This window comes from Juglans microcarpa x Juglans regia, chromosome 1D, assembly GCF_004785595.1.
Source record: "Juglans microcarpa x Juglans regia isolate MS1-56 chromosome 1D, Jm3101_v1.0, whole genome shotgun sequence".
Lineage (NCBI taxonomy): Eukaryota > Viridiplantae > Streptophyta > Magnoliopsida > Fagales > Juglandaceae > Juglans > Juglans microcarpa x Juglans regia.
Window position 1 is genome coordinate 3,126,090 of NC_054594.1, and position 16,081 is coordinate 3,142,170.

The 16,081-nt window shown below is 35.3% G+C and overlaps 1 protein-coding gene and 1 long non-coding RNA gene across 2 annotated transcripts; both read right to left on the minus strand.

The window, feature by feature from the left end:
* Positions 1 to 3,870: 3,870 nt before the first annotated feature.
* On the minus strand, positions 3,871 to 4,567 carry LOC121239039. The gene is made up of 2 exons (XR_005935229.1): positions 4,436 to 4,567; positions 3,871 to 4,245 (listed from the first exon to the last, which is right to left on the minus strand). It is a non-coding gene; the product is annotated as an uncharacterized LOC121239039 (long non-coding RNA).
* Positions 4,568 to 14,385: 9,818 nt separating this feature from the next.
* On the minus strand, positions 14,386 to 16,074 carry LOC121241116 (thioredoxin-like protein HCF164, chloroplastic). The gene is made up of 4 exons (XM_041138738.1): positions 15,775 to 16,074; positions 15,452 to 15,655; positions 15,244 to 15,347; positions 14,386 to 14,819 (listed from the first exon to the last, which is right to left on the minus strand). The coding sequence occupies exons 1-4, from the start codon at positions 15,949 to 15,951 to the stop codon at positions 14,537 to 14,539; spliced, it is 768 nt and encodes a 255-aa protein (XP_040994672.1). The 5' UTR covers positions 15,952 to 16,074; the 3' UTR covers positions 14,386 to 14,536.
* Positions 16,075 to 16,081: the final 7 nt, after the last annotated feature.

Consider the following 16,081-nt stretch of genomic DNA (forward strand, 5'->3'; position numbering starts at 1 on the left):
TGATTCAGTGTTAAAGTATATATTATATATATATATTTTATATATATTACTAACAATGTTAAAGTATGCTTGTTGGATTCCCTTACCGTTGCTTTCTGATTGCCTGTATGTCAGAAAATGAGTCAGATGAGCAACCCTTAAGCTAATATTAAGTTTAGAGGATTTATCCTCTAGATTTCATTGAGCAAGAAAAAATTTATTTAAGGTCTCAATTATATTATTATATTTTTAATATGACATGAAAATATCTAGATTTTACATGAAACTTATTAAACTAGATTACGCACTAGAATGTAAGATTGCATTCTAAAAGATCACTTGATAGATTTTTTTGAAAAAAAAAATGAATTCTAAATATTTCATTACAACATAATAATAAATGAATATTATTCCATGAAATATTATCATCATAAATCTGAAACTATATTAACTGTGTTTTTAAAATTTTATTTTTACGTGTATATAGCAAATTATCGAGATCTAGTTTTATATATAGTTATATTTTTCTGAATTTTTAATCTCTTTCTTATTTTACTCAAATGTGTTGCACGATAGAAAAGTTCTCCCAAAAAGAAAAATCTTTTTCTTGGTTGGATTCGATCCCACCTATGCATACAATTTCTTCTTCCCGCGACTGAGAAGGAATGAACACTTACCGGCCATATACACCTCCTCTCACAGCTAAATTGTCATCAACAGCTCTTCCTTGTTTTTACTGCTAACATGACTGCTTGTTTTTGTAACATGCAATTGATATATACACACACAAATTTCAAATCATACTTGGTAACGTGATGAAATTGTGATTATCAGTTTGACTATAACAGATATTTGCTTATTAAGCAATATGGGTTTTTAAAAAAAAAAACCCATTGTGTTAGGTATTTAAGAGTTAAAAGTTTAATCAAATTAATATAAAATAGTTTTAGGACTTTTCTATCCATGGTTGCCTGTTGGGCCTTTGACAATTACTATCAAAGTAGAAATATTGTTACAAGTTCGAGTCACGAAAGGAGAATCCTTTAGGCTAGATTAAAATGTATTGATACTATGCATTAGCATGGTGTTAAAATGACTCGAACTATTGAATATTGATAGATGAGTGAAGTTGTTATCGGGCCGGTATTGATAGAGAGGGCTGCAATAGATGTAGGATTTTGAAGAGTTGTAGAATCTTACGATCCCTCGAACTATTCAAACAATCCACTATCTTAGCTAAATGAGGTCACCTCCAGTTTTATCATTGAAGCATTCCCAATTTCCCACACCTTTATTTCTTCAACCAACCGGATCCAAAGGGACATTAAGGCAGCATTTGGATCTTAAGATGAGTTTAACTTTTTAAGTTGAAATATATAAAGTAAGTTCAAATGAGTATAATTTTTTTATGAAAAATTAAAAAAGAAGTGGGTCATATCAATGATTAGTTTAAGATGAGTTGACTTTGGTTCAACAACCAAACATAACCTGTATCGATAGCCAAAACCTTTAGTAGGAGTTTTAGGATTTCGATCTCACGGATTTCTAAATGAAACCATGCAACAATTGGGTGCTGAAAACTAAAAAATTCAAAAATCAATTTACCATCACGAATTCTTATTCATCCATGGTCTCCGATGCCCATTATTTATACAATGAAATGCATTATTGCATGCATATCAGTAATACAGAAAGGGCAAAGACATGTAATCTGATTGACATATAATTAGCAGGAGTAACTACACACGCAAGTTTTTCTAGGCGTCTTGCGGCAAGATCCACGAGCACTTATGTCACGATGCAGTTCTACCTTGCAATAAAAGTCACAAGCCTGAGGCTGGCAGAATCCATTATTCCTCAGTATATTTTCACAGGTTTTGCCTGCAACCATCAAGACATATACAATATTATAGAGAAATTATACAAACCACCTTAAAGAAGTCATATAATTTCCCATTTTTCATTTTTCAGAACAGTAATGAAGTGATCAGATGGAAGTATGCTCGGTATATACAAGCTATTCATAGTGTTGTTGTTATTTCCAGTCGCACGTAATGATATGACACATTTTAGTTTAAATGATAGACAGATCATGCAATTGTGCAAGACAAAATCTAGGACAAAAACCCATGTTTCTCCTTATGAAATATAGGTGTGGGGTTCTGAGAAAAGTTTAAGAAAATGTCATGCAGAATGAGAGAGTGACAGAGACAAACGCACATTCATGGAGATCGAAGAGGGCAGCAAACACCAAGAAAAACAGAGCCAAACGAACAACAATGTTTTTTATGGTAACCATGAGTCTCAAAACTTATGCATGTGCAAAGATATGGTTATCAGTTTATATAGGGTTCCTGTTGTGGAAAACTCAAATTGGTTTCACATGGCACTTTGATCCTTAATTAAGGGAAATTTATCAGTTTTACCAAAAACAAATATCAAAACGGTCGGTAGATCAGGTACGTGAAAAATAGTAAACTCTTTTAGGTTGTCATTGATTCTCAACCACCTAATCAAACCAAGTAAACCAAAGTTTGTTTGCCCGTTTTCCAAAGCTAAATATGAGCCTGCAGCTTCTTGTTTTACACAGCAAACCTCCTTGATAGATGATAGCCGCAAGCTTTCCAACACCTAACTACGTGATAATGTCTAAAGATTGAGAGATCCGATGATTTTTTATTTAACGTAGCATATTTTAAGTGATTTTTTATTATTATTTAAAATAGACTTTCTATTTAATTGGTTAATATAAAATACTATTAAAATTGTGACATATATATCAATTTATGCGACCTGAGATGACAATTTAAACCGAAGAGCAAGACCGACTTTTCCGATCGATCTAAGTCCCTCGCCGACAATATACTCCTACTTAATTCGTAGATCAAGATGATACCACTTCTAAATTTCTAATTCAAATACTTGAAATTTCAAATAAATAAAACAACATTAACAAACTGTACTTGAATTTTAACCTAGCACATGCATTGTTTCTGTTCTTTATTCATAGTCACTGAGATATAATACTACTAGTAATACAGGGGCGGGAGGCGGCCTTTTGTAGAGACAGTGGTAGGATTTTGAGTTGTGATCTTCAAATAGTCAAGTATTACATCTCCTATTAATCTTACTTTTTGAATCACGTTATTCTTGAGAGGTTTTCCATTTCTATAAGATTTTTAATTCATGAGAACTGGACGCGCACGTCTAGTTCTTGTATTGCTTGATCAACATCCTGTGATCACAGCTAGTTCTCCATAAACATTTAAAGATATCAACTTACATATATAATAGGCTTGCAACCCGATGAGAACCAACTAGTTTTAGACCTGGCCGGGCCGACCCCATTGGTGTGCCAAACTGACCCGGCCCAGCCCATATCATTTGGGTCGGATTGGAGCAGGAGGGAGTGAGGCAAATGGAGAAGTACCACCAAGTGAAAGTGTGCAAATCTGGATGCAGGGTGGAGAAGCAACAGAGGGGAGCAGCAACAGAAGGTCAATGGAGAAGGAAGACGGAGAACATCGACGACAACGATGAATGAAGAATTATGGAGAGGGTGGCTAAGGTTTGAGGAGAAGAAAGGAAAAAGCTAATGTTATTGGTGATTGATTTTGACCGATAACGAGATGTTTAAACCCGTATTAGAGTTAGACTCGATGAACCTGACTTTATTCGGGTGGGCCATGTCGGATATCACAGACGGATCCAGTCCAGGGTTTTTTATGCACAGGCCTAAAATATAATACTTCAAAGTATCGAGCAAACAATCATACGGACTAGTTCATTTACAATTCTATATATGTCTAATTCAAATACTTGAAATTTCAAATAAATAAAACAACAATGACAAACAAGACTTCAATTTTAACCTGATCATGCATTGTTTCGGTTCTTTATTCATAGTCACTGAGACATAATATCCATGCGGTGTACATTAATATTGCAATGCAATAATTCTGATAAAGTGCTAGCTGGAGGATTGAGATCACGATGAGCTTTAAAGGGGCGGGAGGCGGCCTTTTGTAGAGACAGTAGTAGTACGACGACAAAGGTCTTCACAGGTTGCTTGAAGGACCCAGCATACGTCTTTGAACAGGCAGCACCAACAGGGTCCTATAACATGACAGTTAGAACTGTAGCAGAATGGAACATTTAATTTGCTTCCCCTAATCACGTCATGATCTCTTGCATGGACTGCATCGGCAACATCATGATTCCCAGGCGCACTACTGTTTGGAGTACCATTGTTTTGGTTGCCTGTTGCTGTTTGTGTCGTTTATTTCGAGCAGATTGGCCGGCCATCCAACATGTTCGATCGAAACAATTCAATCATGACATAAATAACTAAAGATGATATATAATATTTTTAAAATATATATGTAGAACACAACGTACGTGATAAACTGTACTGTCATGAAAGATCAGAATTTATAGGATATATAGACGTACAAACCTTCATGAAGAGCAAAGAGGGCAGCAAACACCAACGAAAGCAAAGCCAAACGAAAAACAATGGTTTTTGTGGCCATGATTCTTGAATATATTTGAGAAATCAAGGTAAGTATAATTGTATTGGGAGTTCAGAATCAATATTAGTCGTTTGACATACATATTATATATAACAATCCATCTTGTAACGTTCTTACTGGCAATTATGAAAAATATCAGCCTGTCTTTGGCAGGCTCGTGATACTTTGGATTTTGTGTGTAATGATCTATTGGATAGACTTGCTTAAATTGCATCCATTTCCTTAATTATTTTCCATTATTATTATTATTCTTAGTATTTTTTAATAAATAGAATATTGTAACCTTTTTTTTCTTTAATGTCAAATTATGGTCACTGAGTTGTACATATTAAAGTTGATTAAGTTATTTTGTTAAACAAAAAAGCTGGATACAACCGCGCGGGGGAACCGCGGCGTAACCGCATTCTACGAGGAAAAAAAAAAATGCATCACAGAGATCCAAAATCAGTGTTTTAAATTTCGTACCGTACTGGCCAGTACGGCCCAAATTTTTCGTTTCGGCCGTCCGGCCGGTACAGGTACTATATCTGTTCCGTACCGGCCAGTACCGACCTGAATTTCGGCCTGTGTTTTTTTTTTTTTTTTTCATTTTTTCAAACTACAAGCTTATTTTTTAACCCCCAATTCATATTAGACTATTTATAATTTTTATATATATATTTATATATAATTTATTTATATATAGACTATTATTTTAGAATATAATTTTTATATATATTTATATATATAATTTATTTATATATCGACTATTCCGAAACGTTATTCCGAAACGCTATCTCGAAACGGTACTGGTATCAAAATATTTCATTCCAGTGCTTTGACCGGTACGGTATTCAAAACATTGCCAAAAACCGCATCGTTTTCATTTCCCTCCTACCCAAAACCAAAAATAAGACAAAGTCTTTCGTATCCCCCAAATCACAGACCCCTTCGTCTTCCCCAACTCACAGAGCAGTCCTCCTCTCACGGTTCCGGTGAACCAGTCACTCGTCCACGCACGTCCAACGGTTTCAACCACTCCTCCACCGTGCAACGTCAAGATCATCCACAACCCCCGCCCTACACCGCCGTCGCCCAAGCCAACATTGGACGTCCAAGAGGCCCCTGTTTTTGCACCAAAAAACAGAGCACTGGGTTCTCCAATTTTGAGCCATCGTGAGCCACTGCAAACCACCATCACTGAGAGTCCAACCACATAGAAACCCCACAGAAATCGCCGACTGTTGCCACCTCAGGTCCGTTGTCCTCCTCACGGTAAGCCATTGTCATCTTCTCCATTTCTCTCCCTCACGCCATGTCCTCTCTCTCTCTCGTTATTTCTCTCTCCCTCTCATTATTCATCTCTCTCAGTGCCCAGACGCTCTCTCATCAATGAGAGAGGGCTTGGGCGACCACCATCGTGCTTTGTTTTTTGTTTATTTCGGTTCCTTCCAGTGTGCATGCGGAAGGAAAGGAAAATAAAAGAGATTGAAGCGAAATGCACGCTGGAGGGAACCGAAATTAAAAAAAGAAAAAGAAAAAGAAAGCATTCACTGGGAGAAAGATGAGAGGCTTCATTTCGGTTTTGTTAGAACAAGCTAAAGGCGAAAAGATGATTCTCCATTAATTACTTTTCTTTAGTGTACAGTTGTGTATTTATATACAATCAAAAGAGAGAAGAATGGAATATTGGTTGATACAAGATTCGTAAGAACCGTAGGGAACAATAACAGTTTTCTCTACAGTTTTATTCTAGAAGTTACTGCGTGGGATTCTGTTGTACATGGTGAGTGCTCTGTATTTGATGCTCTGAGATGGTTGTTGCTGCAGTGGTGCACGCTTTCTGTTTGTCAAAATGCACGCTTTTTGTTTGTCAAAATGCACGCTTTTTGTTTGTCAAAATGCACCAGAGGGTCAAATAGTCTAATAGGTTTTGAACATAAAAAAAAAATGAAAAGAAGCAGCAACGCACAGGACCATCCATTCTTGATGCAGAAAACCATCCATTCTTGATGCGGAAAATTAAATGTAAGGACTTTTCGGCTGGATGCAAGGCTTGGAAGGTTGACATGCAACACGGAAAATGAATAAAAACTCACGCACACAAGCTGCGGAAGATACAAAATGAGGACAAAGTTTGGAGAAGAAATTAAAAAAAAAAAAAAAGGAGAAAAGGAAGAGAGGGACAGTAACTTTGGTGGTCGTGGGTCTGATTGTGGAAGAGAGAATACGATTTGTCTTTCTCTCTCTCTTTTTTTTTAATATATCGGCTAACATGGTATTATGCCATGTCAGCCGATTCCCCAACCGTTACTCTTGCCGGTTGCATATAGAATAGCTGTTTTTTTAATCAACATTGATAGGGGACTAGTGCTTTAATTGATCTATTTCTTTCCAATCGCTATTTCTTTTGTTTTAAACGTCTAATATATATATATATATATATATATATATATTATGGAAATCCATAACTATATTCATCAGCTTAACTGGAAAAACAAAGTTACATAGCTACACATCCAAAGCCTATGTAACAAAAAACAGAAGAATAGACTACACCATTTCAGACTCAACAATTAGAGCAATAGGATCAGGAGTATGATCCTCCAAATTGCTAAAGTTTCCTGAAACCGTGCATATTTAGCCAAGCTATCTGCAGCTCCATTTGACACTCTATTAGCATGCTGTATTGAGACCTTAGGAAGAAGTTTCATTAGATACTTGATCGCATATATCAAGTTGCCCTACATTAACATAGGTTCCTCCATACTTTGAATTGCTTGAACACTTAGCAGAGAATCAGATTCCACAATTAACTCTGGAATTCCCATTGGAATGCATAGCTGCAGACCCCTCAATATGGCAAGTAGTTCGACTTCAATAGGATCTTGTACAACACACTCTCTACCACTTGCTGACAGTAGAACTTTTCCTTGATAATCTCGTAGGATCACACCAATGCCTGAAGAAGATAGGTTTGCAAAAACGCACCATCAATATTTAATTTAAAAGCTGCAACTGGAGGAGGGTGCCATCTATAGTTCATATCCAGAGCTTGAGCAGAGATTTTATAGGATTCTCCATATTCTTTATATTGGAGTAAAGCATATTCCATAGAAATAACAGGATTTTGAACAGTTTCTTCATATAAAAATAGATTCCTTCTATGCCAAAAGGCCCAAGCCATAAGAAAAAACTTTTCGAAACCACCAGTAAAACCATTCTGTAAAATCATCTGAGAGATCAGCAAAACATCCTCTTGGTCACCATCAAGATCCAAGAAACTAAATTGCTTCTTCCAATAAGGTTTCAACTATGCACAGAACCCAAGAAAATAAACTTATAAACTTGTATCCTCAATTTTATTCTAACAGAACTTGCATACATCTTCTGATATCACCTTCATTTTTTTTAGATCGTATAAAGTGGACAGCCCATCTTTAAGAGCCCTCCAAGAAAATACTTTCACTTTATTTGGAACCTGTAATTTCCACAACTTCTTCCAGAGGGAATAATGGACTTGAGCATTGGAACTTTCACCCTCATTGTTGCTATGATTCAGAGAGCAAATAAACTTATATGCACTTTTCAAAGTAAACATTCCTTTTTTCTCATAATTCCATATTAGTCTATCCTCTCGTGGATAAGACCCCAAATTTATCTGAAAAACATATGATGCTTCTTTGGGAGGCAGCAACCATCTAACAAAATCAATATTCCACCCATGAGTAGTATCATCAATTAGAGAATCCCTTGTTTCAACTTCCAAATTACTCAGAGAAAATAAAGGCCTAGGAATCGAATCCTGATTGGGCAACCATGAATCAGACCAGATATTAATGGACTTCCCATCACCTACTCTCCACTTGCAACCTCTCAACAGATAAGCTCTTGCTTCCCAAATACCTCTCCAAGCAAAAGAAGTGTTAGAATTACTCTATTTATTATATAGGAGCCAAATCTCTCTATTATCCAATGTTTAAATCTCTCTATTAGCCAAAGATCTTTGAGAATTTTATTAATTACCGATTTCTTAAAGCAAAGTGTGTGTTTAATTACTTTTGAGAATTTTCTAGACTAGAGAGATGTTTTTTCTAGTTGAGCTTTGCGCTTAACTAATTGTAGAGAGTTTATTCGAATTATATGACAATGATCAGTTGGGTTGTATTTTGGAGGAAATAAGTCAAAAGGAAGTCTGTTGTACCGGTTTATTTGAAATTTTGTTGACCACCGAAGGCTTGAATATCTACTTAAAAGGAGCGAGATCTCCGCATTTCAATATAAGCTGATTTCAATTCGTTTCAATTTTAATTTCTTTATAATTTTTTTTATTCCTATATATAATTTTCACCAACAATTATTATTTTAAAAAAGTTTCCCCAAGGATCATTAACCACATGATTCGACTTTAAATATAATTAAGATGGTCCAAAACTATATATATTCAAGCTAGCGAGGAATCCAAAAGATACACCCACATTAAGAAACATTTTCTTGCAAAATGAATTTTACGAAACCGTAGTAATTAATGACATGATATATATGACGTAGGATTTTGAGTTGTGATCTTGAAATAGTAAAGTATCGTATGATCTCCTATTAATGTCATTGCCATTCTGCATGACTTTTTGAATCACATTATTATTGAGAAATTTTCCATTTCTATGAGATTTTTAATTTATGAGCACTGAATACGTACGTTTAGTTCTTGTATTACTTCCACATGATCCATATAAACATTCAAGGATATCAACATGTATATAAGATTCTAACAAAATCAAATGCTCTCTTTTACCCTAACGGATGCATTGTTTGCATGTGTTCTTTATTCATAGTCACCGATACACACACTACAATGCAATACGTACTCAAACGCTGGAGGAATATGTAAAGAACCTTCTAGTGAATCTGTTGTAATGCTGAATGAGTTGCCGTAATGTATTAAGGAACCCAACGAGATGTAATAAAAGGTTTCAGAATGAAAATAGGAAAGGTGTTTGATAAAAGGCTTCAAAGAGCCACAAGTGTATTGACAATGGAATATTTCGAGGGATTCCAAACCTCCGTACAGGAGAGTAGCATTAACAATTTTCCAGATTCCAGATTATCCCTCCACTTTCCCCTCTGCTCTCCTATATACCCCCACCAGCTCGTACATCATAACCCATAACAGAAATAAGAACTGATAAAAATGACTGTAAAAAATAACAGTACCTAAATGACAGACAAAAATCTTCCAAAACGAACAGTTTAAACAAAACGCGTAGCTTAACTAATGACCCAAAACATTAGTAAATAACAGAATATCAAGCTAGCTTTAAGGGGGAGGGAGACCCATATTTGTAGAGACAGTATGGCAACGTCGTTCGCATTTTGCTTGGTCGAACCAGCAGCAGGGATTCGTTTTGGTTGGATGACAGATGTACATGCAACACCAACAGGTTCTGCCCCCATCACAGTGAGATCGAAAGCAGAATGGAACATTTATTTTGCTTCCGTTAATCACGTGATCACTTGATCTCTCATCTACATCGGCAACATCAATGTTCCCACTGTTGCCCATACAATTTATAAAACATCATTAATACATATTAGATCATCAGCTAAACAACCGTACGTTAATGTTTTCCAGAAGAATTCAATGACATAATTATAATCACACAAATAAAGATTGATTGAATTCACAATGAATGGTGATTTGATAAAATTTTAAGCATTTGATATCAAAGAAGAAAGAAACAGTAGTTGGGATTCACTCACCAAATCTAAGGCTGAAAGAATTTAGTTATAACATGAATTATGTATATATACAGAACAACGTGATCGATAAACTGTGACATGCATGAAAAATCAGCAGGATAGACGTAGTACGTACGCAGCTTCATGAAGAGCAAAGAGGGCAGCAAACACCAATGAGAACATAGCCAAACGAAAAGCAATGGTTTTTGTGGCCATGATTCTTGAATATTATTTGAGAAATTAAGGTAATTAGTAGGTGTGCGTATGTGTATATATATATATATATATTATATAATTCTGTTGAAGATAATTTCAAATCAATAATTTGATTTAATTTTTATAATGTTTATCTTCTCTTATCTCAATGTAATTTCCTTATAAATAGGAGATATATGTCTTGTATTCAATAACAATTGAGAAAGTAAAAATGTAGCCCTCAAAACCTCTTTCCTCTTTCTCGACTCTTCTTCATCTTATTTTATATTATATTTTATTTTCTATCAAATTGGGTATAGTGTCTAGAATCAAGAAGCTAGTCATTTATTATATTTATAACAATATTCCATTAATTAGTAACGTACGTTCTTAATGAAGCTAGCTAGGATCGACGAGTTTATTTCTAGTGCTATCACATTCAAATTTCAGTATTCTCCATATATATCATATTTAGCATCAAACTTGAATTTTAAAAATAAATTTAAATATTGACGTGGCAAACTCAATTTAAAAGCAATAACTAAGATTTTGAAGAGCCTAATAATTAATTGCCTGCAGGTAAATTAATGGAATAATATTTAATTATTTGAAAACATTTATACCACATGCCATGCTTCCATGTACGTGAGTACATAATTTATTTTGAAAGATAAATTTTAAAATTTAAATTTTATTTAACGACCTAGTATTGAAGAAAATAACATTTATAATGCGCTGATAAAGATAAACGACATCATTTTGCCAAACCCAAATGATAAAAATGAAACTTGTGTTTTCATTAATCCTAAAGGTATATACGGTTTGATTCGCAAAATGGTATAATTTTCATTCCTAAAGGAATATTGTCCATTCAATTAAATGGGAAAGAATGAGAATATTAATGGACGTTCTTTTTCTTCTGTTTCGATGACAACATACAAGTAAGAGATCCGTCATTAACATCCCAAGTACTACTCCCTCAATTCTTTGAGGAACAAAAAAACATTTTTAAGGTATTTTTAACCTTGAAATCTTAGAAAAATAGTCACGTTTTTAATTAGCGATATTCGATTAACATATTAGTTCTCAACAAATTAATTATATGATATTTTTATTAATAGTTGACTCTTTAATTTGTAATATATATCCAGATTAACTAATTTACTGATTTATATCTAGCAAGCAGATTTTTTCTCAACAGATCAGTCGTCTGATTTATATCACTCTTTCAAATGCTGCGTTGGGAAAAGTTAATCCCAACGAAAATTTTTTCACTTTGAATCATGAAATTTTATCGTTGCAAATTATATATATATATATATATATATATATATATATATATATATTATCGTCGGTATTGTGCCTATGGGTGATATATATCATGTATAATCGTTTCAACTAGTTCATTTACCAACAAAAGCATATAATAACCCTAAAAAATTATTGGAGTACGGCCATGCATGTACATTAAATGATTTGTCTCATTGATACGTACGTACATATTGTTAAGATATAAAATAATTAATAAACTTTATATCTTTTCGTTAGTTTAAATTTTTAAAATTTTTAAGATAAATAGTAATTTCACATGGTACCAGAGTAGAAATTCTAAATTCGAACCCTGACACTACACTTGACTCTATTTAATAAAATATTTTACATATTGGGTCATCCATTAAAGGGGAGTCTGACTCACACGTGAGAGTAGTGTTAAGATATAAAATAAATAATAAAATCTACATATTTCTATCAATTAAAATTTTTGGAACGTACAAGTGATGATTTCACACATATGTCTCTATTCACATATATATATATATATATGTATGCAGATCAACAACGTGATAAACTGTCGTGAAAGAGCACCATATATAGATCAACATGTACAACGTACGCACCTTCCGGAAGAGCAAAGAGGGTAGCATGTACCAGTGAAAGAATAGCCAAACGAAAAGCAATGGTTTTTGTGGTCATGATTCTTGAATTTGTGAGAAAGCACGTAAGCAAGTGTGGGTGTCCTGATCCAAGAAGTCGTTTAATATTTATAGCTTTCCATCAAGTAACGTTCTTAATTTTTTTTATAAAAAAAAAAAAGGTAACGTTCTTAATTATTACGGAAATTAGGAAAAATTAATAGCCTGTTATGGCATTATCCTGATCCTTGGGGGTTTTTAGAGTAGTCTACCCGATTGACTTTCCTAAAAATTTAACGCATTTAAATTTCAGGAAAAGCGTTAGATTGTAAATATCATTTCTCATCAATATTTACCATATTTAATTAAGACATTAAATTTGAATTTTAAAAATAAAAATAAAATATTGATGTGGAAAAATTTACGATTCATGAATTTAAAAGCAATATATCGTGTACACCCTGACAATATGTTCAAATTATTATGCAATATGACATTAGTTACATACGGCTTGCATTTCTCAAATTGCTCGGATGATCATATGGACATAATCACTACTAAGCCATGCGATCGATCGAATATATATAATATATATATATATATATATATATATCATAACTAATTTTCCATTTTATTGGCTAAAATGCTATTACTCTTGAAAGTAATTCCTCTCTGCATTCGAGAAATTCTCTCCAGCTTTATGCAGAGAGCAGCATATGAGTCGATCTGCAAAATGATCTATGTTGATTGTTCTTTGAGTATTTCGGTCTGTGGATTGTTTTTTTAAAATCTCAAGCCAACAAATTTATCGATTGCACCACACTCATGATAGAGACTGGCCTCCGTATTGACGAGTGCGAACGTCCTCGCCATCAACGTGGTCCGTCGCACACCGAGTCCCAGAACAGGATACGTGTGGTCAGTCCAACACCATCACCTGACCGAGGGGTTCGGGTTTACACCCCTCATTGCATACAAAAGGAATATGTAACTGACCAGGTACACACACAATTACAGTCATTCTCATTATTCCAAAGTTCCCTTGAGTTAACCTGACGTTCTTATAGTACTTATGGTTCGACAAGTAGAAAAAATGGGAAGTTTATAGAGATTTTGTTTTTGTTTTTCATGTCTTTTAGAAAGATCTCTAAATTAAGTAGTCTATTAATCCTAGGATTTTGAATTAGATAGTAAATAGATGCACATAGCAACTTATTTTCTCAAATAAGCCCAAATATCACACAGGACTAATAACGTGGGTGAGGCTAGCTAAAAGGGTCAATTTTTCCTGAAATTCTTCCTTCAGTTTCCAATATTCTATCTTTTCCTATTCCTACCAAAAATTCTCCCTATTAGTACTCGCTCCGCAAGGGAACTAGAGAGGCTTAAGAAAAAAAAAGGGCACTAGAGTGTTTTACTGGACAGTAACAACAGATTTCTTGTTCTTGACTGGGATATTCAAGAACTCGTAAACAGATTATCTGAGACACGGTTCAAGGAGACCAGAGAATGTTATGATTGATGAACAAATCCGATCTTTAGAGAGCTAGGAATCTGTTAAAGCAGGGCAACAACTTGCTTTAGGAAATAAACGATAGGAAATAATATTTCAAATGCGACATTTCAAGCTGCAGGTTAAAGAATAAAGAGTGTCAAGATTCAATCCCGGCCCGGATAAAATGTAGAAACAACTAAACTAGGTACCTAGACTTTTATGTTTCAACAAAAAAACAATGGCAATTCACTCTATTCCCATCAGACTTCAAAGGGGTTGCATTGCATTTAGAAGGAGGTTTAGTACAGTTCCATATCATGCAGTTACTTTTCACCAAAGATTCGGGGAAAAAAACGAATATCTAGAGATTTCTAAAGAAATATGGTTCTGGGCAGCAACAAATGAGTTCCCTCAGCTTTTAGATATTTATTAACCAGCATGGTCCAATCGGTTCAAATGGGTGCACTAGGACGCGACCCAAAGCAGCAAACCCAGGAGTTATGAATGGTGATTTCACTTCTAGGTTTCCTTGTATAAAAGACCTCTAACAGAATGCATAAAAGATTATTTTCCATAACATTACAAACTTGTTCACAATAAGTATAGAAAGTGTATAGAATGAGTAAATGGGAGACTACCTCCTACATGCATTACCAGTGATGAATTGACAGTTTGCATCCCGCAGGGGAAGGTAGCATCTGAGTCTACCCATGACTTCGAGGATCGACAACTTGGTGTGCCTTCCTTGATTCAGCACTCGAATACTGTCCCACAACACGGGCATGGGGAATGGATTCTTCCCCACGTGCTAAGGCATCCACATTCTCAAGCAGGTACCGACCTGGAAGCCTGCCAACTACATTACCCTCCTCATTCCCATTCCTATCTAGGAATGCAAAGTGAGGAATACCCTCAACGCCAAACTCGTCAAGCTCCTGTTCCCATTTCGTGTTGTCAACATTCAGCATAACAAAATTCACACGGTCCCTGCATAAGAAAAGATAAGTAGGAATTGGTTTCAGAAAAAGTGAGAAGTGATTTAAAAACCATCCATGAAAGCAATATGTAAATTTCAAGTATCATTCCCAAATCATATGTAGTAAATAAACATGCTATCCAAATATCCTAACTTTTTATAGTTATTGGAGGTTCACGTGCAATGAAAAATCCGAGAAAGAGTAGAAACAACAAAATTAGCTATTGGGTATCACATAATTAGTCTCAAATTGATTAAAAGCTTAAAGTTAAGGCTGTATATCCAATATGTAACATCAAGGCCTCATTAGCAGCCTTCTCGGTCCCAGCAATAATCTAAGCTTTTGCACAAAGATACTCGAGCAATGTATAACATGTGCTTGGTTGTTTACAGAAACAGAGGGAAAACATTCCAAGCGTTGAAGATCATTCTTACTTGAATTGTTGCTCAACTTTGTAGACATCTGGAGCTAATTCCCGGCATACTTCGCACCAATCTGCGTAAAATTCCACAACAGTGGGCTTCCCATTTGAAAGAGCCTGAAACACCAGCCAAAGATAATGTAAAGCAACACCATTCTGAACAAATACAACAGCAACAATATGACATGAAAGCCAAATAAATAAACATTACACAAAAAAACCTCTTCGTAAGGCAATGCGGCGGCAGATAGGTCCTTCAAAGAAACACCGAAATCTAGTCGGGCCGACAAGAAAAGCCCCAGCGCAGCGAGAGTAGAGACCACTGCTATCTGCTTGTTGATGCCCTTGTTTGGGAATTCCGGAGGACCATTCTCCACGGAGGAACTTGTTGCTTGGGCATCGGTATTGCCATCAACCGACTTTTCCTATATAAATCCACGAAAGCCAAACAAGTAAGGACTTTCCAAACGAGGATACGACTTGGGGTACCAGGAGGAGCGGGATTGGCAGAAGAAACTAAAGAAGGGGAAATTAAAGAACATACCGACGAGGAGGTCTCGACTGGGTCAGGCTTTGTTTGGCAGCAAGCTATGCCTCGAAGTTTATGGGTCTTGTTGGGGTAGTGAATACGGGTGGTCTTCATGAGCCGGGAAGATTGAGGTGTTCGAAAGGTGGGTCGGAATCTATGGAGGCCGACGGAGCTTGAGGCGACGCGAGCCATTGAGATAATTGGGTGCAGATTTTTGAAGTAATTAACTATTAAGAGCCCAAACCGCTAGCCGTACAGTGCTCTGTTTGTTTGGAGATAAGATATGTTTCAAAGGTTTTGTGGAGTTTTTGACCAAACGTAC